The 26,282-nt window shown below is 52.9% G+C and overlaps 1 protein-coding gene across 1 annotated transcript in view; it reads right to left on the reverse strand.

The window, feature by feature from the left end:
• Positions 1–26,282, reverse strand: part of ARHGEF18 (Rho/Rac guanine nucleotide exchange factor 18) — a 97,829-nt gene that overhangs the window by 3,231 nt on the left and 68,316 nt on the right. Inside the window, exons 12-27 of the mRNA XM_081091524.1 lie at positions 18,357–18,495; positions 17,603–17,715; positions 17,322–17,462; positions 15,169–15,419; positions 13,593–13,718; positions 12,102–12,219; positions 11,079–11,327; positions 9,340–9,416; positions 7,616–7,794; positions 6,448–6,539; positions 3,343–3,525; positions 2,043–2,177; positions 1,527–1,651; positions 927–983; positions 792–839; positions 218–688 (exon numbers count right to left, since the gene is read on the reverse strand). Coding sequence (XP_080947650.1) covers positions 218–688; positions 792–839; positions 927–983; positions 1,527–1,651; positions 2,043–2,177; positions 3,343–3,525; positions 6,448–6,539; positions 7,616–7,794; positions 9,340–9,416; positions 11,079–11,327; positions 12,102–12,219; positions 13,593–13,718; positions 15,169–15,419; positions 17,322–17,462; positions 17,603–17,715; positions 18,357–18,495 — 2,504 coding nt within the window. The remainder of the gene's footprint in view (positions 1–217; positions 689–791; positions 840–926; positions 984–1,526; positions 1,652–2,042; positions 2,178–3,342; positions 3,526–6,447; positions 6,540–7,615; positions 7,795–9,339; positions 9,417–11,078; positions 11,328–12,101; positions 12,220–13,592; positions 13,719–15,168; positions 15,420–17,321; positions 17,463–17,602; positions 17,716–18,356; positions 18,496–26,282) is intronic.

The following is a 26,282-nucleotide window of genomic DNA, read 5'->3' on the forward strand; positions in this document are numbered from 1 at the left end:
GAACGTGGGCCCACAGCTTGCAGCCTCTTAGCTGGGCCGATGGAGCTGCCATTCGCTGCCTGTCCCCTAAACACACACACACACACACACACACACACAGAGCTCGCAGCCCCAACACGGCACTTGCATGGTGACACACATGCCCTCGTCCCCCGCGTGTTCACGCATGCGCTGCCGCAGTGCACCCACACCGGCGGCTGCCCGCTCCCTCGCTCACCTCTGTGGGCAGCTCAGGTGGCAGCGCCCCGGGCGCTGTGTTCTGCTTCTTGAGCCTCTGCAGCAGCTCTAGCCGCTCCCGCTCGCGCTGCACGAGGCGCTGGGCCTCCCGAAGCCGTTCCAGGTCGTGCTGGTAGGCCTGGCGCTGCTGCTCCAGCTCGGCGCGCTCCTGGGCCAGCTGCTCGTGCAGCCGCGCCGCCTCGCTCTGGCGCTGCTGCAGGTGGGCCAAGGCCAGGTCCAGCTCCTGCCGCTGCTGCTCCCGCTGGCGCTCCCAGCGCTGCTGCTCCAGCCGCAGCTGGCTCTGCAGCTTCTGCACGCCCGCCAGCTCCTCCCGCTGCTTCTCGAAGTTGCGCTGCCGCTCCTGCTCCAGCAGCAGGTTCCCGCGTGTCGACTGCAGCCGGAACTGCTTCTCGCGCTCCTGGATGGAGGCCCTCTGCATCTCCACGTAGCTGTCCTGCTGGGTGATGACCGCCTGGGGAAGTGGACTCATGAGGTGCTGGCCCTGCCCTCTCCCAGATCCCCGCTGCAAGCAGGAAAAGGGCAGCGCAGCCCGTCCCTGCCCACCACGCCTGTACCTGGAGGCTCAGGAGCAGCTGGGACAGTGTCTGGACTCGCTGGACCAGCTGTGGAGAGACAGAGTGCTGGCTTTCCGCCCGAAGCCCTCCCGGTGTGCGTGCCAGTCCCCGGGAGATGGACGAGCCTGAGCCTACCTCCAACTCCAGGACAGTGGGCAGACGGGGGCCAGACTCAGTGCCTGGGGCCTCCACCTGTGGAAACAATGTCGGAGCACACAGCTGCTAAGGAAGCAAGCCAGACTCCGTGCTGACGAGACTGCCCCAGCACGGGTAGGCCTTCCTCACTGCCTGGACAGTGAGGGCGCAGGGTGGCTCCGGAGGCGGGAGGCAGCTGGCAGGGGCCTGGCCATGGCACTGGCCTCGGACTCAGCACGCCGCCCGGCCCTGCTCTCACCCGACGCTTGGCAAGGGTGGGTGTTCTGAGTCGAAGGGGAGGGAGCAGCCAGCATGATTGGCATCGTGGCTGTGAGGACACTGACCGCTCATGGCCCCGCATGGTGCTCCTCACCTGTGGGAGGCCACGGCTGCTGCCCTGAGCCCGCCCCCCCGGCCTCCCACATGCCGGCCTGCAGGAGGAGACATGAGGCTCACTAGCTGGCGCGCTGCCTGACTGAGACAGGCTATTCCCCATGAAGCGAACCGCACATGCCGCTGGCCGTGAGGAGAGGCTGAGCAGTGACAAGAACTGGGCCGGCGCTGTCCTGAGCTCAGGACTGGCCCGAGGGAGCAACGTACCACCCACGGTGCTTCCTCAGAGGCGCCTGGGGTGTCGCCGAGCTTCGCATCTGCACTGCTCACAGGGTCTTGCCAGTCTCCTGGGCTGAGGTCACTGCTGCATACCTTCTTCCTACAACTGTCACCTAAAAGCCCAGGCCAGGCCCGTGAGGATGCTTGGGGTTCCGCAGGGTCTAGACCCCCCTCTCCCCCGGCCCGAACCCAGGCAGGAAATGGTGGCTGGGCTGCTGCCTTAGGCCTGTGCCGAAACGTGGCATCTGTGGCGCACAGATCGGCAGGAGCAGGCCCGGCTGCTGTCAGACATGACCAACAACACTCAGACGGTCCCTGACCCTGACCATAGGGGGTTCACGGACGCCGACAGGAAGTAGCAGCAGAGACGCCAAACAGCAGATGCCGGCTTTGCCAAGGACGTGAGCAAAGGGAATATCTGAGGAGCCCGAACCTGCTGCCGCTACTGGCCTTCCTTCCCGAGGGTCCCGGGGCCCAGCCCTTGGGGGAGGAGGTACCACTCACTCTTGCCAGGGTCACTGGTGCTGTTGGAGCCTCCAAAGGCCTCTGCCCTCTGGTGCAGGCCCGCAGGGGCACCCCCCTCTGCCTGGCCACTGGTGCCGCCCAGCCGCCTGCAGACGAGGCTCTGGATATCCTCGACTGTGGAAGGAGACAGGCGGGATGCAGTCACTCTGTGCAGTCACACTGTGAGCGTCAGGTGTGGTGCAGGGCCAGGGCAGAGGGCGGTGGGGACCAGCCCCACTGACCCTGTGCACTCCCTGCACAGGCGCTCTGCCCAGGTCAGGCCTCTCCGTGGCTAAAGGAGAGACCAGCCCCGTGGGGCAGCATGTGGACGGGGCATCCTGGACCCTGGGCCTGAGGGTATGCTGGGTCCAGTAAGGAACTGTGTGGCCACTGCTTGTGTGGTGACAATCATCCAGAATGTTAGGGGTCATGGAGGGAGGACTTGGGGACACGGCTGGTCACACAAAGTGCTCTAGGACAAACAGGCTTTGCCCAGGTGAGGGGGTTGGCCGAGGCCCAGGACACAAGAGGCCTCAGGGGCCAAGAACAACAGCCACTGAAGAAATGGGAGGAACACTGCTACGGCTGTGGAAGCCAGACCGAACGGGGCAGAGTCCATGGGACCCGTCTGCTGTTACCTGCACTGTGAGGGGAGGGGATGTGTCTGCCTTGTTTGCTGCTGAAAGAGGGTGAATGAGCACGGCTGCGGGCCTGACGTGGGGGCTCAGGAGCTGCATGGAAGCTGCCTGGGCTCTGGCATGGACCCCGACTGCTCCGCGAAGCAGGCCTGGCAGGAAGCGCACAGGGGCAGGCCACCTACCGGCCAGCGCGCTGCCCTGGCTGCTGGTGCATCTTCCCACCAGACCCTGGGCCAGCTCCTAGGAGGGCTGCTGGGTCCAGGAGCCCTCGGAAAGGACCATCAATGTGTACGTGTGCGCACTTCTGGATATATCACCATGACCCACTACTCAGAAAGGAGAGTCACCTCTTGAATGTGGGGACTCGTCTGTCAACTTCAGATCCCTGGGGCCCAGAACAGTGCCTTGCATGTGGCAGGCACCGGGAGTGTCAAATGTGCGAGAAAGTGGTCTAAGTCCGCAACCAGGGGCTTGCACTGGGTCTCGTCTAACGACCCTCTGGCTCTAACAGGTGCTGGGGAGGGTGCCCAGCTGCCCAGCCAGATAGAAGTGTGCCCCGGAGAGGGTGGCGAGTTGGCCACACCGGGCCAAGGAACTACCGGGAGAATGGTGCTGTAGAGGGAGGCGCTGTCCCATGAGGACCTTGGGGCAAGGCTACGTACTCTCGGTCATGGCTGACTTGAGGATCCACTCGCCCTGCAGGTTCTCTGAGAGGTCCCCTCCTCGGAAGAGGAGGCGCGGCTGAGCCGAGTCGTCCAGGCCACTCATCTCGGCCATCTCCAGGAAGATCTGCTGCTTCTCTCGCAGGCTCTGTGCGATCTGCTGGTCTTTCAGGCTCAGTCGTTCTGCGAAGCCACGGAGGTGGCCGTCAGGCTCTCTAGGATTGTTCCCCAGGAGTCGGCACTGGGGGGGCCTCACAGAGTGGGGCTGGCCTGCGGGGACCCCTGCTGATCCACCTCACCCCAAGGTCCACTGCTCCCTCCATCCAACCTTGGTGAGGCAGTGAGGGACTGGCCCTGCCTCTGATCGCTTCCCACAATCATAAATAGCAAACGGTGGGGTATGGTGAGACCATGAACAAGCCAATTTTGGGACAAACTGAGAGCCTTGTAAGATTTAGTTTTCTAATCTTGAACGTCCTCCTTCAGGCATTTAGGTCAAACTCCTTCCTACAAGTCTTCCTGTTTTATGCTTGTACGGCTGCCATCTCGGCGACTTACTGGATCAGACTTCCTCACTGGTGATTGTTAGTACATCTACATCACGTTCAGTACATCTACATCTAAATCCCTCACTCTCTCATCAGTTCCAATCATTTTCCAGTTGATTCTATTGTATTTTGTAGGCAAAATAGTCATGTCACATGCAAAAACATCATTCTGCATATTTTAATACCATTTTTACACATGCTTTGATGAATCATTTCCTTCTGATTCTGGGTTTTTTGTCATTCATACAAGGACATTAAATTAAATACATTCACCCATTTTCTTAAAAAACAAATAAACAAACAAAACACACACACACACACACACACACAAAACCATAATTCTGTTGCCACCCTTCCAATCATGCCTTACTTCTGTCTCTCCCAACATTCCCTGGCTGGGACTGCCAAGGTGAAGATGATAATGGAGAGTGGATGGCTCCAGTTTTTTAAATCCTCACCGGGAGGATATGTTTTTTAATTGATTTTAGAGAGAGCGCAAGGGAGAGAGAGAAATATTAATCGGCCTTACATACGCTCCCTGACCAAAGATCAAACCCACAACCTAAGTGTGTGCCCTAACTGGAATCGAACCTGCAACCTTTTGGTGTAGGGGACAATGCTCCCATCAACTGAGCCACCCAGCCAGGGCTGACTTCTGGTTTTGATGGGAGTGTCTCAAAGTTAAGGGTGAGTTCAGCTTTTGATCCAAAATGGGAAAGAATATCTTGATAAAAATATATAGTCCTAATTCACTAAGAATCTTGGGAATGAGTGGTAAAGAGACAGTCTCCATGCAGGACATAACTTCATTGCTGTCAGAGAAAATTGTGAGTTAGAGTGAGATGAAATGAATACTTTGCTAGGATTATACCCTCCAGGGTCCAATGGGATTTCCTCCCCTTTCTTTTGGACATTTTAATTAATTAATATATTTAAATGTGCACTTCCTCACAAAGAGAGATAAAATATATACTACCCAATTTTATGTACCTATTGCGTAAATGTTACTTTATTTAAAATAATGCCCTTAGTGAGCGGGAAGAGGGAAGAGGGAAGTTGATTGAGACCAGAGTACTAGGCACTGCTCTTGGCAATGACCTTGCTGAAATCTCACAGGAATTTGTTGAAACTGGGAGGAGAGTAAACAAGCCCAATGCGTTACACTCACACAATGGAATATTCCTCAGTCATAACAAGGAAGGAAATTCTGACACCTGCTGCAAAGTGATGGACCTTGAAAATATGCTAAGTGAAATAAGCAAGATGTAAAAGGAGAAATGCTTATAACTCCATTTATACAAGGTCCCTGGAATAGCCACATTCAGAGATAACTGACTAGAACAGTGGTTCTCAACCTTCCTAATGCCGTGACCCTTTAATACAGTTCCTCATGTTGTGGTGACCCCCAACCATAAAATTATTTTTGTTGCTACTTCATAACTATAATGTTGCTACTGTTATGAATCGTCATGTAAATATCTGATATGCAGGATGTATTTTCATTGTTACAAATTGAACATAAGTAAAGCATAGTGATTAATCACAAAACAATATGTAATTATATATGTGTTTTCCAATGGTCTTAGGCGACCCCTGTGAAAGGGTCGTTCAACCTCCAAAGGGGTCGCAACCCTCAAGTTGAGAACCGCTGGACTAGAAGTTATCGAGCTGGGGGAGGAAGAGCAGAGTGACTGCTACCAGGGACAGGGTTTCTTTTGGGGTGATAAAAATGGTCTAAAATTAATTGTGGTGCCCTGGCTGGTTTGGCTCAGTGGATACAACGTTGGCCTGCGGACTGCAGGGTCCCAGGTTCGATTCCAGTGAAGGGCACGTGCCCAGGTTGTGGGCTTGATCCCCTGAGGGGGATGTGCAGGAGGCAGCCAATTAATGATTCTCTCTCATCACTGATGTTTCTAGCTTTCTTTCCCTTTCCCTTCCTCCCTGAAATCAATATATATTTTAAAAAAATAATAATAAAATAAAATAAATTGTGGTGATGGCTGTGATGTGCTAAAAGCCATTGCATGGGACATTTTAAATGGGTGAATTAAATGGTGTGAGAATTCTATCTCAATAAAGTAGTTTAAAAAATTAAAATCGGGAGGAGAAAGCCCAGGTCCCCGGGCCAGGCTGTGGAAGGAGGCTGTGGGTCCTGCGCTAGTACAGGGCCGTGTGCTCCTGCGTACGTGACTTGGGACACTGACCGTGAACTCCCCTGAATGCGGACGGTGGGAGGGGGCCCTGTGTGGCAAAGCAGTCGTGTCTGGAAGGGGCTCTGGGACGCTGTGCCCCTCCTCCCTTCCCCACACCCCGGAGACCACTCTGCACCTCCTGACAAAGCTGCTGCAACAGCCCACAGGACTGGACCTGAGGCGGCCACAGCAGAACCGGTCACTTGCGCAGTGATTCTCGCCACGGCCAATCCCAATGGGACAGAGCAGAAATGCCACTGGTGGGCCCAGGCCTGCTGCCTAAGGAGTGCTCTGCAGGGCCATGTCACCACCACCATGTAGGGGGCACATCGTGGGCATGGGTGCCCAGACTCCCTCCCTCTTACCTTGGAAGTCCCTCAGCCTCAGGGCGCGGGCCTCCACCACCTTCCTCTCCTCCTCAGCCTCGCTGAAGGGCCCTTCCTCCTCGTCAGGACAGCTGCGGGGAGGGGGACAGACGGCTGAGAATGCTCACGGGCGGACTGGCCTCGGAACGGGCCTGAGAAGTTTATCTCAGAACCAGCTGATAAGAGGATCTCATTTTGTGGTCGGGTTAGCTGGTCAATGTTGCAGAACAAGGACAGGGAAGAGCAAGACAGCCATTAGCATGAACCTAATCTCAGTGCTGGGATATCACCAGCCACAGGTTTTATTATTTATTTGTTTATTTAAAATGCCTTGAAAGCCATGTCACCGCTTTTTAAATTTTTAAAATTTGATTTTGAGAGAGAAAGACACACATCAATTTGTTGTCCCACTTACTTATGCATTCATTGGTTAATTTTTGTATGTGTCTTGACCGGGGTTCAAACCCGAAACCTTAGTGGATCAGGACGATGCTCTAACCAACTGAACTACTGGGCCAGGACCAGCCACGTTTTAAATGCCGGCCACAGCGGGAGGAAGAGACTGGGGACAGCTCTTCCTAGGGCCCTGCCCCGCACGGAGGCTGCGAGGCTAGCAGGGCTGAGGCGAGGACGGAGGGAGCTCCCAACAGGCTAAGGCTTTGGAGGTTTCCAGGCGCTGAGAGAGGAAGCGGCAGGCTGCCTAGGTGTGGGGGCTGGGCCCCCTTTTCCCATCTGCTGGGTGGACCAGGAGCCAGGAATCACAGAGAACCACAGGGCTGGGGTCCGAGGTTCCCTGGCCCGGGGAGGAAGGACAGAATGCCATGATCTGCTCCAAGAGGTCTGGCCCCAGACAGGGGTGGGGAGGGGGTGGGGGGGGGGAGGTGGGTGGTGGTAGGATGGGGACAGCTTGTGTCTCAGGCCTGTGTCCCACCAGAACAGAAGTCAGAGCTGCCGGGCTCCACGTCCCCTGGCGAGACACGCTGGGGCCTCTTTAGAGGAGTCGGAATGGTGGCATCTTTGAATGAAGGGGAGGACAAAGCACAAGGTGGAGAGCGGAGAGGGGAAGCAAAGGTCTCTGTCCGCCTGTGGTTTCTGGTGCTCTCTTGGGCAGGTCAAGGTCACAGCCAAGGGCAAAATGGCCCGCGTGGAACACACCGGCCCTGCTCACCTCTCAACGGCCCTTCGGATGTGGGCCATCCAGGCGTTTCTCTCCTCCTTGGAACTGGTGTAGATCTCGTACATCTCAGGCCCTTTCAGGGAGGCACTGATCAGAAACATGGCTTTTTCCTCGTTGGCTACTTCCCTCACAATGAGCTTTTGTAATGAGATGACGGGGCGCTTCGAGTCCTACGTGGGTGGAACAAGGTGGGAGGGTCACCTTTTACCTACTGCAGGGCGCCCCACTTATTTCCAAGCAATCCAAAGTAGAAATGTTTTACCATCTGGGGGAAAAAGACACTATTGCTATGACATCCTTGTATCCTTTAATGCATCTGTTTAATGTGCTTAAACAAATGTGTTTTATAATCAGCTAGAGGCCCAGTACATGAATGTGTGCACAGGTGGGGTCCGGCGGGGCTGTGGGTGGTGGTCGGCGGGCCCCACCCTCTGGTTGAACTGGTAGAACTCCCAGTTGAGGGGACAATTTGCATATTGGCCTCTTTTATATAGGATAACACATGTACACAGCACAAAACTAAAAAACAACAACAACAAAACAAACAGGAAAACAAGAGCAGATAGTAACTATGACAATAAATCTTCCTCCTGCCCCTGGTCCCAAACACCCAGGGCCAACCAGTACTCCCAGTGAGCAGTCCCGTAAGAAGATAGTAAAATACACATTTTCAGCTGGTTGTTTTGGGCTGAATGGTGTTCCCTCAAATTCATACGTTGAAGCCATCACCCCCTGCACTCAGAACGTGACTGCATTTGGAGACGGGCCTTCGCGTGGGTGATTAAGTTAAAACGAGGTCATTAAGGTGGTCCTGACCCAATCTGACTGGTGTCCCTATAAGAAGAGACAGACGCGCGCAGAGGGACAACCATGCGGGGACACAGGGAGCAGACACCAAGCAGACCGCAGCATCGCATCACCCTCAAGCGAGGGCACCGACAGCACACAGGCGTGCTGGGGCCAAGGGCAGACGAGGTTCCACCGAGCAGCCTGGCCCGTCCGCGTGCTGGGAAACTGGGAGGCTTTCAAATCTGGGAAAGGTGCGTGACTTCATAGCTGAGTCAGCACTGCCCTCCTCGTCAGGTGAGCTTGGAGGCCTGGCGGGGGATCACGCCTCCCCCGCAGGGAGGTCTGTGCTGTTAGACCCTGAGGACGCGGGGCCCTGCAGGTGAGCGGAGGAGGAAGCAAGTCCCGGGGGCTGTGGGTGGGGAGGGTGACTGGCTTCCCAGCCCGACCCCCAGCCCACCGGCTGCGCAGAGCCCGTGGCAGGCGTGGCTCCCACAGCAAGGGTCTCCTGGGGCCAGCCTGCTGTGGGATCAACATGGTCAAGCACAGGGTGGTGGCTGCCTGAGCGTGTTCTCAGCGTCCAGCTGGAAAGTCCCTGGGAAGGGCAGAGGGGCTTTCCTGGCAAGGCCAGGGCCGGTGAGGATCTGAGCGCTTTGACAGAAACACAGAATGCAGACAGAGGATGTCTGCACGAGCCCTTGCAGCCTCGTCAGACCAACTAGACAGGACCCCTGTTCTGGGGAACTTCTACTCCTGCCTTCTGGAACCTTCTGGCCCTGGGAGGACGGGGACAACACGTGACTTACGGATGGGCTTGTCTAGCCACCTCGCTGTGCTGTTCTGTCTAGTTGTGGATGCAGCCTGGCCCCCCCTCCACCCAGCGCCTTCTGCGCAGCCAGCAGCCCTTCGTGTGAAGAGAGGACACGTACCACAGAAGCAAAGACGTACTTCTGATCCTTTTCTTGTAGCAGCAACAGCACATCGGTCAACAGGACGGCAAGGACATCTAAGGGGAGAGGACAGGAGGCAATGCACGGGGTGCCAGGAGACATGGACCCTGAGGAGGCCTTGGGCACCATGGGAGGAGCCTGGGCCACTCTCAGCCCGGAGCCATGACGCTTCTGCAGGAGCCTGAGGGTTTCCTTTCGACCTCACGCCTCCCCCCTGCGCTGCCCCCACCTGCCTGGGTTCCCACTGCCAGGCCCTGTGCCCCGACGCCCCCTGTTGTAACAGTGCCTGCTGGGTCTGGTCTTTGAGGTTCTCTCACTATGATTTCTCAAATGTGAACTCCGCCCCCTCCCTCCTTCTACCTGCCCCAGGCCACCTGGGACCTGAGGTGCTGGACCCCAGCTTCCTGCCTCCTCCTGCAGCAATGCACTCCCGTCCCCTCGTGGCCCGAGCCTCCTTCCCGGGGCAGCAGGTGGGTGTCTTGTCCCTGTGAGTACCTCTCACAGCACCCGAGCACGTGGTACGATCCTGAGTGTAGTTCCGACACGAGCAGTCATGCCCGGGAGCACGGCTTCCTCAGGGAGAATCAGACACCCTCTCATCCCAGCCTCTGGCTTCCCCCAAAGCACTTACTACACTTCGCACTACGTTTCTGTGGACTGGTCTCTCTCTCTGCCCGCTGACGGGAGCCCCATAAGGGCAGGGAGGGGCCTTCTACCACCCACCTCAGGCCTGGCACACGGGAGGCACTAAACTAGCGGTTCTCCACCTTCCTAATGCCGTGACCCTTTACTACAGTTCCTCATGTTGTGGTGACCCAACCATAACATTATTTTCATTGCTACTTCATAACTGTAATGCTGCTACGGTTATGAATCGTCATGTAAATATCTGATATGCAGGATGTATTTTCATTGTTCGCGACCCACAGATTGAGAACCGCTGCAACTGTATCTACTGGACGCATGTCATGCAAAATACCACAGACACATTCCATCGTCTGACCACCTGAGGATTTGCCGCTCCCTTTAGGATCTGTACAGATGCTGATGCCAGTGGACAGGCCAGGATGCTTCCAGAGGCTCATGAACCTCAAGCGTGAGATCACGCCATGAATTCTGAAAGCTGGGCTCGGAGCACACGCTTAGCCGTGACTGGGGTGCGGGGGGCACTGAGGTCTGTGTGGTGTTTTCTACCCAAACCAGGCTCTCTGGTGGGTGGGCCACTGCAGGCGCACCCACGGCTTGTTTGGAAGTAACCTGGGCCTCACGAAGCTTTGGATTTCTGTTCAAACGTCTGAGTCCCATGCCCGCCCGGTGTGCATCCCACCACCTCAAACGTGGAGGGAGAGGGTGCTGCTGTGAGCATCTCATTCTCACTACACTCCTGGCTGCCTGTGCTCATCCCGACTCTGCACACAATCTCCCTTCAGCCACAAAGCAGCCAGACCGCAGTGGCTCTGGCCAGCGGCACCCACCAGCCCCAAATGGTGCTCACTGACCCAGAGGGCACCCCTCCTCCAAGGTCGTGGCACCACTCCAAGTTGGCAGCACCGATTCAAGGTGGTACCAAACCAAGAAGGTGCCACCGGTCGAAGATGGAGCCACTACTCCTCGACGGCACCAGCAATGCAGAGGGTGCCCACCCCCTCGGACGGTGCTCTTACTCCAAAGCAGTGCCCAGCACCCCCAGAGCGCGCTGCACGCCGGGCAGACTTCACCTTTCAGGCGCCCCGCCGTGGTCTTCCAGGCCAGCGTGCCCTCCAGGTGCAGCTGCCGCTGCAGCATGTCCTCCTTGCGGAAGGGCAGCCCGTTCTTGAGCTTGCTGGAGGACTTCAGGTCCATCCTCCCCGCGATCTCTCTGAGGCGCTGGCCTTTCTCGCACTCGCTGACCTGGGTGTCCACTTGTGAGATAACGTCTTTGATGAGGTTCAGGGCCTGGGTCAGGTCTTCGTAGTCCTTGGAGCCAGCTGCCACACACAGCAGAGTTAGTGCTTTCCTTCGTCTGCGTTCATGAACATGACAGAGGTGGACACACTACGGGGTCTGTGAGCTGCATTCCCTGAGGCAGGACTGCTTAGGGGACCCTCGAGAATCACCTCCCAACTTGAATTTCCCAAGACATCAATGCTTTTCCAAAATACATGCACTAGCCCAGCGCTGGGGTTTTGCCCAGAGTGTCTGTTGAAGTCAGGTGCACCGCCCTGGAAAGAGCAGCCCTGCACAGCTCCGTGGGCACTGCCTGGTCAACAGCCTCCCTGCACCCCTGCCATCGCCACGAGCTAGGGATACGGCTTTCGTGGTGGGGAAACGTGCTCATTTTCCCACGCTCAAATCCCCTGGAGTGGAGGGAGCATGGCCAGCACTGCCCTGGCTTCTCCTCTGCCCTCCATGTTGTAGGCGAGTCCCTCTCATGGCCCTGCCCCTGGACTCTGTGCCCGTATGGATCACTCAGGAGTGACCTTAACGAGGGCACTTTCTCCATCATTCATCCACTCCCCAGATGCCTGTGCCAGGGGCAGGGGTAACAGCAGGCAAACGAGACTCAGTGCCCATCTTTCTTTGTTGGAAACCCCAGCACCCAACACAGTGGATTTGCATGGTGGCGCCTGGCTCATGATCGCCACGCTCAGCTGAACCCAGAGAACCAGGGACAAATCCGAGGGGCACTTATCCAATCCGCTGCCCAGAGGGGCAGGCAGACAGACCCCAGCACCACGGGCAGGGCAGGGGCAGCTGCGCACCTTCCGTGTTCTGAAGGATGCGCTCCACCAGCACGGGGTACTTGGTTATGCGCTGAGCGACCAGAAGAACGCACTCCTGCACGCCAAGGCGTCTCACGATGGAAGAGCTGCCGATTTTCTATGAAATGGAAAGAAACCATGACACACTGACGTTTTATTCCTGCCAAGTCAGTGAGTTTAACTGGATCGGATCCTGAGGCTGGGCGCGCCTTCCTCTCCTGGCTGGCGGGGACCTTTTCTCTGCACTTCACCAGGTATTTAAAAGCAGGGAGCCCCTCTGTTTGCGTAAAGGCAACAAAGGCCAAGACAGCCATGCCTGTTGTAAGAGGGCCCCCGAGAGAGCAGCTGAGAAGAAACCAGACCCAGCCAGGGGCCAGGGGCGGGTATGGAAACCACCTGGAGAGCTGCATGATGCACACACGCACCCTGCATGGGATCCCAACCCTGATTGACGGCTGCTGGAACCTTCCAGAATGACTGGGCGGGGGCCTCCTGAACCGCTCCCTGCTGGCGTCTGACGCACACCTCTGGTAAGAGCCCAAGAACTGGCCTTCAGAAGCCGTTCCTGGGTGGGGACTGAGAGCAGCTCTCCAGAGCGTACCAGCCACCGTCCGCCTGCTTCAGAAATGCCAGCACTGCAGGGAGGACCGGGAGTCCCGGAGGGATGCGTGAGACTCACCAGAACCTGCCCACTTCCCAGGTGTTTCTAGCCATGACGTCGGGTGGCCTGTCCCACTGCTCAGCACAGATGAATTCAGGCCCTGAAGGGCCCTCTCCCTTTCATGTCTATCCACTAGGATGGCAATGGCGTGAAGTGACCATTCGCTAGAGAATGTCACCTCGGTACAGGTGGCAGGTGGCGGAAGCCTTCGGGATCAGGTGGCGGGGGCTGCTGCAGAGCCACGCTGATGGAGCCCCGCTGCCTCAACCAGGTGTCCTGTCTAGAACGTGGGAGGTGGGCCTGGCCCGACCCGGCTGACCCAGGCTGGGGACGTATGTTTAGTTCTGAGCTTGAGCATCCACACACTGATAGGCAAAACATGGGTGTGGGTCATTCCACAGGCTATCAGGGAACAAATGGGGACCAGAGAGGGGAGGAGGCAAAGGTTTAGAGTAAGGCACACCTTGCATCAGTCGGAGTGTCTGAAGCCACAACAGGTGACTCTGGAGGGGGTGGCTCCAGGGGAGGGTGCCCCTTGAAACCACACTGTGTCACCTAAACATTTTGAGAAGGATGGTCAGCTCTATGCTGGGGCATCTCAGGGCCACTGTGGTGTGTCGAGGAACAAAGCTCTAACTCTACTTTGCACCTGGGGATTCTCCAGAAGATTCCACTGACTTGTTCTGAATGTGTCATTAAGAATGAAGTAACAACTTGAAAGTCATTGATTTATAACAGGCACCTTAATCAAAGGATCTCCAAACAGTTCTGTAGGGGAAAACCTACAGCAAAGAGGATATGTTTTTAATTAAAATTATAGTTCTTTTTACCTTGATCAAGTTTTGAAATTTCTTATTTTGCTGCAGCAACAATTTGTAATGACTGACTGCTTCGTTGTGTCCACTACAAAAGACACCATATTTCTTTTTCATTCTCTCTCCATTTTCACCTGAAAACTGAAGAAAGACAGTGGAGATGTTAACCACCAGGGAAAGTTTTCTTCCAGCTCATCTGTTTTCTCCTAAAACAAATACTAAGTTCACTTGCAATTTAACTTTCTTCTCTAACACACCCTCAAACACAGCAATGCTTCATTACAGGTGTCTCACGGCAAGGCACAGAAAGCTCAAGTGCTCATGAGCTTTATGCCATTATAGGTGCTGTAACAACTTCCTGAAATCTGAGAAGAAAAAATATATTTAAGCCAAAGAATGTTAGAAAAATTTAAAAGCAAAAGGGGTATCTTCTAATTAATTCTCATGAGCTGACTCAGATCCTGGAGCACTCTGAGGTCAGATGAGGGGTAACGAGATCCTCTGTCAATCTTGGCCAAGACTCAGAGGTTGACTCTGAAGTCAATTCAGGGTCAGCACCCCCCTCCCCCATGAATGGCTTTGGGTAATCAATACGCTTCTAACAAAGAAACACAGCCACCAAGACAAAAAAAATAAAGGCCAGCCAATCAACCAAAGAAAAGCCCAGAATGCACTGCTGGACAGTGATTGCACAAGCGTGTTGCTATTTAGGCGTCTGTGGTTAGACCATTAGCTGCACACACAGCAGGAAGGGCCCCGGATCACTGTCTTCTAGAGCGGCAGGCTCTCAACCAATCGGGGGAAAGGGTTCCTGGGCCCAATTCCAATGTGGGGGCGGTCCCCTCCATAGTAATGATTCTCAGACAACAGCAGGGTCTGACACTGTCTACCTGAAGACAGCGTGAGATTCCACAGTTAAGGGTACAGTCCCTCAAAAGTATCCCTCCCCAGGACACCAGGTGTCACCTGAGCCCCTGACCGACTGGCTATAAACCAGAGGTCCCACCATCCCCTTCTTGGGTTAGATGAATTTGCTAGAGTGGCTCACAGAACGGAGAGAGACATGGTACTTGCTAGATCACTGGTTTGTTATAAAGGATGTAACTCAGGAACAGCCAGATGGAAGAGATGCGTGGGGCCAGGATGGGGAAAGGCGCAGAGCTTCCGTGACCTGCCCAGGCACCACTCCCCAAATCTCCATGTGTTCACAGCTTGCAAGCTCTCCAAACCATACTGGGTTTTTACGGAGGCTTCACTACACAGTGACTATTGATTAACTCAATGACCACTATCAATTGATTCAACCTCTACCCCCTCTTGTTGGGGGTGGGACGAAATTCCAACCCTCTCATCAATGGTCGGGTCCCCTGGCAATCAGCTGCCATCCTTAGGCTCTTCCTGACAGTTACCTCATTCACAGACCAGACACCTTTATGCTCTCAGCACTCAGGAAACCCCAGGGCTGGGAGCTGGGAGCCAGGAAGCTGGATGAAGACCACGTGTATTTCTTATGAATTACAATACTGCAGGGAGCCATGTTTCTGTGATTAGGAGGAACAGAGGGGGCGGGGCTTGTTCTGGCCTTGCCCACCTGCTGTACCAGGAGGTCCCCGATTTTCTGGATGATGTAATTCCGGTCGCTGCCCTCTTCCAGGGACTCCTGGCGGCGTTCCTTTAGCCGAGAGAGAAAGTGGCCATGCACCTCGAGCAGGTCGTCTGCACACGGGAAGAGGCGGCTGACGGCCTTGCTGCTGAACTGCAGCTCCTCCTGCAGGGCCCTGGAGTAGACCTTCAGCATGATCTTGAGCGTCCGCACGTGGTGCACCTCCGTCTGTATCAGCTCTGCGGAGACATGGACGACAGAACTTACCCCGAGTGGGAGCACACCCTGGCTTGGCTCCTCGTGTCCCACGGGGGCACTGTGTGTGCTGCCTGCCCACCACGCACCAGGCTGGCTTCTCCGTTCTCCACCCAAATCCTTGTCCCCGAGGCCTTCCTGCCCAGGGGCCAGGCCTTCCGGCCCCAGTCCTGCAGGGCTCCCAGCTTAAGGGAGCAGCGGGGGATGGAGTGACATCAGGACAGGGAGGACCCACAATGTGTACTGTCAAATTCACAGGAGGGTGTTTTTGTTGTTGTTAATCCTGCCTGAGGATTTTTCGATTGACTCTTAGGGAGACTGGAAGGGAGGGAGAGAGACAGAGAAAAAGAAATATTGATGTGTGAGACACACATCTACTGGCTGCTTCCCGACCGGGGCTGGGCATTGAGCCTGCAACCGAGATAGTGCTCTTCACAGGAATCGAACCCAGGACCCTTCAGTCCTTGGCCTAATGCTCTATCCACTGAGTCATATCAGCTGGGGCCACAGGAGGGCTTTGTGCCTAGAGTCGAACAAAGACATTTCAAGGCTGTTTAAGCCAGAAGATTGGATAAACACCACTCCTTGGGGTGTGAAACTCACACATTTGTGCATGTCAATGGCCAGACTCAGGCTAAGCCACCTGGCCAGGGCAAGTGAGATTTGAATTCATTGTAAAAGGCAAAGAAAGATCAGGTTTTGTGTTAGAGTTTTTCTGATATTCAAGACAAGGCCTTAAAGCTCTTCAAGATAAAACCAAGGTCAACAGGGCTGGGCCCCAGGTGTCCAGAGGGGGCGGGAGGAGGGCTGGAAGCAGTCTGTGTTTGCACAGCAGTATGGATCAGGTGGCAACTGGCTGCCCAGATGGAAGGGGGTATCTAGGCTGGTGCCCCTGCCCCTCTCTGCAGGATCTGTGGCCTGGCTCTGGACCCTGAGGGAAAGCATCCAAAAGGTTTTCCTCCACAGCCACACCCCACCTTACTCTGGGCCAGGCAGGGAGCTCAGAGTGTGAAACGCAGAAGGACGTGGGTGCCAGTGGACATTACCAAGTGGCACACGGGGGTCTCGGAGCTAGACCTGCCATGTGGGATACCAAGAGAGAACCAGCATTTCCTCCCAGAATGCCATCAAGGAACAGCAAAGTGCCTCCTCAGGTGACACAATACTCATTCTTAGGGGATGGCTCCCATGAAGAGAGGACCAGGAGAAGAGCCAGTAACAGCCCTGGCTGGGCTGGCCCAGTTGGCTGGAACATCATCCTGTACACTGAAAGGTCGTGGGTTCGATTCCTGTCAGGACACATCCCTAGGTGTGGGTTCAGTCCTCGGTTGGGGTGCGTACGAGAGGCAACCAATCGATGCTTCTCTCTCCCACTGCTGTTTCTCTCCCTTTGGGCCTTTGTCACTCTGTTGAAAGGGGCTTGGAGGGCTAGGGCCCCCAGCATAGCTCTTGGCCTGGGAATGGCTCTGTGCCTTAGGAGCTGGGATTTTCATTGCAACCTACAACATCCCGTCTCAGGACAGTGGCTGCCCATGGCCTGGTTCTCTGACAGCCAGTGGGAAGGAGTGCCTACAGGAAGCTGGTGCTACAGTCACATGGGGGGAAAGGGACATGCTTCCCAAACACGCCACTCTCAGCCACGCTGAGGCCTTTCTTCTCTCTCAGGGTCACCAACAAGGTAAGATGAGTTAGGCCAGGGCATTCGGCCATCCTGACCCTTGGGGATGTTCCTGGCCACCTCTTCCCTGTCCTGGGGAGAGCAGTGAGCAGCTGAGAGTCTCAGGAGGCGTCAGCAGTGGAGCCCAGATTCCAGGTGGAAAAATTTGAAAAAAGAAAAAAGGAAAGAAAAGAAGGAAATGCCAGTGTGGGGGCGTAGGGTTTCTTACCATAAATCACATCCTGTCTCTTCGCCACCTCCTTCTTTTGTTCCTTTGCGTACGCCGGGTCCACAGACAGGCTCCAGGACTCGGCCTCGAACTCGTGGGCGTCCGATTCGATCTCACTCCTCAGTGAGGCAGTGTAGGGGTCTGGGGGAAGGGCGGGAGGCCACTGCTTAGCACCTCAGCCTGACTGGCCTTCATCCCATGGACAAGCTGACATGGGTCCCAGCATCCCCAGGGTGAGTGGGGACCACATGTCACCAGTGAAGGAAGTGGGAAGACAGTACCTTCTACAAAAATGGACTCGGCATTCGAGGATGTAAGTGAAAGGGAGTCGTCAGCTACCTGCTTAAATTTCAAAAATACAGAGTCGGCTTCATCCATCTCTCCTATGACTGGTCTAAAAAAAATCATAAAAACAATTATTTCAAAATATTGAATTAAATATGCACACCCCATCCTATGAAGGCAAATTAGACTGTTAATCAATCTGCTTAAATACGCGTGGAGAACTTCGTGGATTTTAGTATGAGCCTTTACTTTGTCCCAAGTCACTTTTGAAAATTAGAAGACTGTCAACACAGCATCAGGACCTCTTCCAGCATAACGACCTTTACTGTTCAGACACAGTCGGGGTGCGGTAAGTGTAAGCTTCCTTTACTGGCCAGTGGCGCCCTCGCCCCCAAATTCCTTCAAGCGAGAGCTCAGAGTTTGTGGACAAAGCCTCTCTCCGCGGGGGGTTGGGGGAGAACCCTTCAGAGAAAGACCCCGGCTCCCTTCCCCGCCATCCAACAAGGATCACACGAAGACCTTTGGGCAGGCGACCTCAGTGGGACTTTTAGCCTCGTCTTGAGTAAAGACAGGGACCTCGGACGAGGGTCCTTCGAGAGCAAGAAGCAAAACCACAGCTTTTAAAAAGGGAAAGCAGTGGCTCTGAACCGGCGTTCCTGGAACCGCACCTCCCGGCGGGGTCTCCCTTCAGAGAGGCCGCCACCCCGAGCTCCCTCCCCCTCCGCACCCACAGCAGAGAGGGCCGCTTACCCGAGTCTTGCCCCTGTTCCCGCCTGGCTGGGTGCTGGCTGTGGACTGCCCTTCTGCGAGACGGTCATGCCGGCATTCCTGGAGAGGGCCAGGCTGCCGTCAGACAGGAGCGTGGGCCGCGGGGGCTCCTTCACGGCCGCTGTGACGGAGGCAAGGACAGAGTTGGTGCTGAGGAAGTGGGCAGGGTAGTGGAGGCGGCCCGTCTGGAAGCCCTGCTCTGACTGTGGCCGCAGCATGGACAGGATCTTGGAGGTTAGCAGCTCGTTAGTTAGAAAGACATTCTCGCCCCATCTCCTAGGAAAGGAGCCACAGAAGGACAGCTCGGGGCGGGGCGGCGCACTGGCCCTGCCGCTGCCTTTGGGATGCGCGTTCCCCATGCTCGCGGTTGGGGCTCCCGGACTCTAGCAGTTTTATGCCTCCGTGAGATCCTTCTGGAAATGTGAAGTGGCGCCTGCTCTTACTGTATTGGCCGCCGCAGCTCTGGCAGCAGGAAATTGGTCCCTACTGTGACCGTTTAGGGTGCAAATCGCGCCACATTTTTTCCTTTGGCAGAATAACAGCAACAAAGCATCCTCCGTGTCAGCGGGGGGTCAAGAGCAGAGAGCAGGTCTGTTCACTGTGGAGAAGCTCAGATCATGAAAAGGGAGCTCCATGCTCGTGTGGCTGTGCTGACATCACACTCACTCACACACACACACACACACACACACACACACACGCACTGAGGCTCAGAGACCACCACGGTGAGGGGCATGCACTGCGGTTCATAAGAATTCTAGCAGAATCTAACCACCAAAGCAGACAGCAGGCTCTGATCCTATTCATAGGGTGACTGTAAACCAACCTAACATGCAACAGGGGACCAGAGGGCTGTCCACTCCCATCTGCTCATTAACTAAGAGCTGAGCTATCAGGAAGCACCTTCCCACCGATGGAAGCAACTCTGAGAACCAAGCTATCATTAACTAGGCTGGGTTCCCTTCCTATGTAACAGGTGAACCATTTAACTCAAGTAGGCTGCCTGGTTAATGTATTCTCAGGTGAAAGCCACATCTGAAAGCTTTGCTCCAAGACCAACAGCAGCATAAGAAGAAATCTGCCCGGTGGCCTTCCCGACCTGGCTCTGGGTCCCCCACCCTCCCACCCATCAAGGTTTCTGGAAGAGAGTGGCTGGAGCTCTGGTCTCAGACGCGGGGAGACTGTCACCTGGGGGTGGGCACAGGGCTGGCCCTAGAGGAAACTACTTCTTCCAGGAGCTGGGGGGGGGGGGGGGCGGGCTCGGCATGCTGGGCGAGTTTTAATTTTGGTGGAAATTTAGGGAGCTTGCATGTGTGCAGGTGGACATGTGTCCAGGGGAAATTTCTGGTAGAGGAGTAATGGAAAGCTCGCAAACGGAAACCTCACATGCACAGGAAGCGTACTGTCCCACTACTCATTCTCTAACGAGCGTAGCATGGTGAGGATGCCACCTGGGCAGTGACCCCCAAACACAGTGACATCACCACCAATAGCGGCTAGCAATCGCCATGAAATCGAGGCCTTCGGGGTCCAGGGCAGGCATTGCCCGCCATTTCTGCACCACAGTAAACTCCACCCTGGCGATTAGGGCCTTCTCGTAGAAATGAGACAGGTCCCGAAATGCACCCTTTGCCGCACATCCTGGGAGGACCGACGCATTGCTCCTGTGACGCCCAGCGTTGCCTGAAGCGGGATGGATTCTACCTGAACCAAACAGTCCACAGAAGAAAAACACTCTCTAAGAAGCACTGGTCCCAGAGGTTGTTCAAGGGTCAACTGCACTTATTTATTCTGATCTGAGTCGGTTTCCCCAACTGAATGGAGGACAGTGCCTCCTATAAAACAGGGCAAGGAATCATTTTTTCATGAAATGTTATTCAGTCGAAAAAAGGAAGGACATTCTAACACACCCTCCATCGACGAGCCTTCAGGCCTTTACGCTCCGTGAAATGAGCCGGCCACAAAAGGACAGTACTGCAGGATTCTACTCATCCGAGGTTCCTGGAGCAACAATTTCCCACCGCTGTGACCCAAGAGTTTTTAAAACATGCAATACCTGGCTATTTACTCAGGAGCACTGACTAAATAAAAAAGTGACAACAGCCAATACAATAGTTCCCATCTGGTGTGAACGAATCAAAACTAGACCTATTTTTTGGTCAGACTGGCAACATGTATGTTTTTTTGGTGTGCCACAGGATTACAGTAATTAGTTTATAATTACTAGGTATCAATTTGGGGGTTACAAATACATTTTAGCAAATAAGTGAATTCATAAATAGAGTCTGCTAATAATAAGGACTGAGTATATTGGGTGTTAAATGAGAAGTTATTATATTTTAGAACACCTGTATTTGCTCAGACACACACCACAGACCACTGGTTTCTTCCAAGAGTATATGAGACGGCCTTTTATTTTGGGGAACTTCTTACAGAAAACTTCAACGATGCCCATTTGGTGGCAATGTGACTTTACCGAAATAAATTCTTCTTCCTCTGCAGCAGTCTAACCATCACACCACTCAAGCTACATAAGACTTTTAAAATAAGATACACAGCCACCAATCGAGTCTTTCTGTAACATATGTAGCCTTGGAAATAACGGCTTGATCAAGACATGAATCAGCACCTATGCCAAAGATCAGCTGTATGAAGCATGTCTTTTTGTTCTGTATTTCTGATGGTCTGACATCTGGGGCCCAGCTCACCTGCAAGGGCAGCCGGTTCCTGGAGATGGTGAGGACTCACCTGCAGGAGTTAAATTCATGAATAAGCAAAGCAACCACCCAGAGCCCACCTTCCAACCACCTCCTTGATGGAGCCTCACACTCAGGGTCACCACCCACCTGCCTTAAGCTTATCAGCCGGGCCTGTGCCCCAGATCCCCCTGGGACTGTTCGCAGGAGCCCATCCTCATGCCGTCAGCCCTGCCTCGCCCTTTCCTCCCCACGGAACCCACAGTCAAGGCCCTGGCTCAGGTTTCCCCTCTCCCTTCTTCCTCAGACCCTGGCGCTTTGCTGTGCGGCCCTGATACGGCTACGGTCAGGGTGGGCCTGGAAAGTGCGCGGAGGGAAAGGCCAGCCACAGACCACGCTTTCAGGGTTCCCTCCACAGGAAATGGGCAGAACAGGCGGATCCATGGAGGCAGGAAGTAGAGTAAGAGGTGCCCGGGTCGGGGGGAGACTGGAGGGTGGGTGTGGGGTTTCTTTTTTGGGTCCTAAAGTTAATTGCACTGACTCTGAATATACTAAAAGGCCCTGAACTGTACACTTAAATGGGTGAATTGGACGGAATGAGAATTCAACAGATAAACTCGGCAGGACCAGCGGGCCTTCTGCAGAACAAGGCGTCTGGTTTGTAGTTCAACACACAGTATGCGTTAGGCATCGAGCTCGGGGCTGTGAGACAGAAACACGCATGCATCCTACCCAGACAGCCGCCCTGGGACAGCCCCGCGCGGACTTGGGCAGAGGCTGCCCCCACCGTCTGCACGGCCACAAACGCCCTCCAGGGCCTAATTAGCACTGTCTGCCCACCGCTGAGCGGCCATCGACTGGCACACAGGGCTGTTTCTAACGGGACCGAGGAGCAGCAGGGAAAAAGCAGTGAACAGTGAAAATGGAGAAAGTTCTTTGCCTGGAGAAAAACAGCCCCCCAGCCCCCATTCTCAGCGACAAACACAGATGGCGGCCTGTTCCCATGATCTTTAGCCTGTTTTGTCTTAGTTTCTTGAACCAAAGAGGAGTCTCTGAGCAAATGTGACCAAGCTGTGTGACAGATACCAGGGTCCTGCCTGACCAGGCTCCACACGTCCAGGTTCAGGGGCTACTTTCTAGTGCAGTTATGCTCCACCTGCATACACCTTCCTTTCTAATACACAAACACGACCCCATTAGCCTTTGTAGGAATTGTACGGACCCACAAGGAAATTCTGTGAATGAGATTTAATAGCTACGAATCCTTTGAAAGTCATTTTTTGAGAAAGCTTAATATGGCATATCAAGTGATCATCTTAATTGCTTTTAAATTGTCCTTTATCATCTCAAAACACACTGGCTTCAAGAAAAATTGACTTTCAAGCAATAATTTTATATTCTAAATGGTAGATTCCTCCTGCTGTTTGATGGGGAAGCAGCTGGACCCTGGCACAGAGGTCCCTGCAGTTTTCTTCAAAAAGCCACACGAACGGGCCAGACCAGCAGCATGTTTCGGCAGGAACAGCCATGCCCAGCCCCGCAGCAGTTCCCAAGGCCTGGCTGTGAAATAACTGCTCCTTTCCTCACACTCAGTGAGGTCCTGCGTACCCTCCCTGCCCCCACTCTCTATCTCAGCAAACTTTCCTTTCAGGCTGACAGTGTCGCTCGCTCTGGAAAGTTCTAGCAAGCTCGAGCTATGAGCAAGTGTTAGAGAGACAATTAAAAGACTCTGACACAAGATGAAGTTTTCAGTTCACAGTTCCCGTCTTTTCTGACGCCTGAGAAGAGACTAAATCGATGCCAAGATGACTCATTGATTTCTCTGCCCTGCTTCATTTAGATGTCACACAAGCAAGATGGTATAACAAAGAATAAAACTACAGGAGGAGAAAAACACCATAGCCCCATGTTTTAGGGCACAAAGGAAAAAAGGTGTCTTGTGGCTTAGAAGATAACATGAGCCAGAAAGAACACTCTTTCTAAACCTGATCTTACCCCATAGAAAGTACACGAGCCCCCTACTCCCCAATTATCCAGGATAACATTTAAAACACTGTGGTATCTGCTTGACTATGTGTGCAGAAAACTTAAAGACCACAGAAAGGTATAAAAGTAGAAATAATCCATAATGCCACCATCCACAGTTAATTGCTGCTAGTATAAATACTTTTGTAAGTTGAGAAATAATGTTTAGTAATGATGATTGGGAATTTGTGTGGAAAAATCCCTCACAAATAGCAAAAGGATAATATTAATAGGAAACACATATTTTTGGCATAATCATCATACAGGACATGTGGGTATGCCATTCACTGAGCGATGTGGGGGTTAGGGGCACTGATCCCGGCAGTCAAAACTCTGCATGGAACTTTCGACTCCTCCAAAAGCTAACCCCTAATAGCCTACTGTTGATAGTAGCTTCACTAATAACATGAGCAGGTGTGTAACACATACTTTGTGTGTTCTATGTACTATATACTGTATTATCACAATAAAGCAAGCTAGAGAATAGATGTCATTAAGAAAATCAATGTAATAATCTGAACAATAAAGATTTAATAATTAAAAAAATCCAAAAAAAAGAAAATCATAAAATACATTTCCAGTACTGCACTGTATTTATCGATACTATAAGTTTCTGTTGTCTGCTTATAAGATGAATGATCTGTCAGCACCTACATCAATATTGTCCTATGTGATACAGAAACACTGTAGATATTCTATGTATTACTAAGACTAGACCTGGAACATGAAAAGATATTGTGAAAAAGGCATTCACATTTATTTACATATGTAACGACTCAGGCATTGATAATGAAGCAGCAGCAGCAATATGATTGCTCTGTGTGGTCTAATGCAGCGGTCGCCAACCTTTCGGACCTCACGGACCACTAGTGGTCCGCAGACCACCAATTGGCGACCGCTGGTCTAGTGTAATTGACACAACTGCTTCACGGTAGTAAGAAAATCTCAAAAATATTTTCCAATATATTGAAGTGTACCCATGCAGTCCAAACGCATATTGTTCAAGGGTCAACTGTACAATACCACAAAACCATATTCTGTATTACTCTATGGATAATTCCGGAAGTTAAAATAGAATGACAACGCCATGTCTGTAGGCATAAAAATAAATCTCAACCTAAACTTCTTGCTTTTCACAAAAATGAACTCAGAATGGACCACAGATTTATACGGAAAATGTAACACTATAAACCTCTCCATAGATAACAGGGGAAGGTCCTCAGGAACTACGGCTTGGATACTGAAGAGTTTTTGATGCGACGCCAAGAGCCCAGTCCACATTTTAAAAAATCTATAGATTGACTTCATCATAACTAAAAACGTTTGCTATGAAAAACCCTGTGAAGAGGGTAAAATGACAAGCTAGGGGGAGGGAGGAAATATTTGCAAACCACCCATCTGACAAAGAACTCTCAAAACTCGAGAGTAAAAATACAAACAACCCACTTAGAAAATGAGCAAAAGAGATGAAGATACCTTTCCCTGATGTAAATAGATGTGTAGGAGGTGTTTCACATCACTGGCCATTAGAGAAATGCAAATTAAAACCACCCTGAGTTATCAAAAACAGAACGATGAAAATAAAAACGACTCTAAATGCTGGCGAGGATGTGGAGAAACTGGGATATTCACATGTGTGAATATAAAATGGTACAGCCGCTTGGAAAACATTTGGGCAGTTTGTATAGAAAACGAAATAATTGCACCCCTCAGTATTAAATCTCAGAAATGCAAAACTTGGGTCTAGACGAAAACCTGCACAACGACGGTTGGTAGCAGCCTTATTCTTTTTTCTGTTATTTTTTTTTACAGAGAAGAATGGAGAGGGATAGAGAGTTAGAAACATCGATGAGAGAGATCGATTAGCTGCCTCCTGCACGCCCCCCACTGGGGATGCGCCTGCAACCAAGGTACACGCCCTTGACTGGAATCGAACCTGGGACCCTTCAGTCTGCAGGCCGACGCTCTATCCACTGAGCCAAACCGGTTCGGCCAGCCTTATTCTTAATAGCCCCAAACTGGAACAACCTAGACGCCTTTCACTGGGCAAATGGTTAGACAAACTGTGGTCCATCGGCACTACATAACATGCAAAAAGTCACTGTATGATTCCATTTACAGAACATTCTTTTCTAAAAAATATATGTTTTTATTGGTTTTAGAGAGAGGGAGAGGGAGAAAAAACATTGATCGGCTGCCTCCTGCAAGCCCCCTTCTGGGGATAGAGGCTGCAACCTGGGCATGTGCCCTGGCAGGGAATCGAACCGGTGATCTCTCAGTGCACAGGACAAAGTTCAACCAACTGAGCCACACTGGCCTGGGCTGCAGAACATTCTTGAAATGAGAAAATGAAATCACAGAGATGGAGAACAGATAAGTGACTGCCTGGGGTTACTGATGGTGGGGAGCAGATGTGACCATAGAGCGTAAGTTCAAGGGTGATCTTTGTAGTGATAGATAGTCCTGATCTTGATGGTGGTGGTGATGGGAACCTGCACATGCGATTGCATTTTGCACACAGAACTAGATTCACATTCACACACTGTGCCCGTGACAATTTGCTGGTTTTGACATCCTATATAGTTACCTAAGAAGTAAGCAATGGAGAGAACTGGGTGAAGGGGACATGCAACCCCTCTGTACCCACCTTTGCAATGAACTGTGAATCTATAGTGATTTTGAAAGGAAAAGTTTGAAATAAACCAAAGTACTACCAACAAAAAAATAGAACACTCACGTCCACTGTCTTAGTTAGCTCTAGCTGCCATACAATGGGTGGCTGAAGCAACAGAAATTTATTTCCTACAGCTCTGGAGGCTGAAGTCCCAGATCAAAACTGATTTGGTCCTTGGTGAGGACTCTCTTCCTGGCTTGCAGATGGCAGCCTTCTGGTTGTGTCCTCACATGGAGAAGAACAAGCTCTCTGCTGCCTTTTTCTAATGGAACTAGTCCAATCATGGGGCCCCTCCCTCATGACCTCACGTACCCTAATCACCTCCCAAAGGCCACAGCTCCAAATACATCACACTGGGGGTTAGGGCTTCAGTATGGGGAAGGGGGGGGGGGAGCACAATTCAGCCTATAGCACCCAACAATGAATAAAACCATGCATCCTGAGAACTCATTTAAACCCAGAGCTTCTCTTATCGCTCACTAGATGGCTCAGCAGAAAGAGCAAGCAGCTCTC

This window comes from Myotis nattereri (genome assembly GCF_964212035.1).
Source record: "Myotis nattereri genome assembly, chromosome: 5".
In the NCBI taxonomy this organism is placed as follows: Eukaryota; Metazoa; Chordata; class Mammalia; order Chiroptera; family Vespertilionidae; genus Myotis; species Myotis nattereri.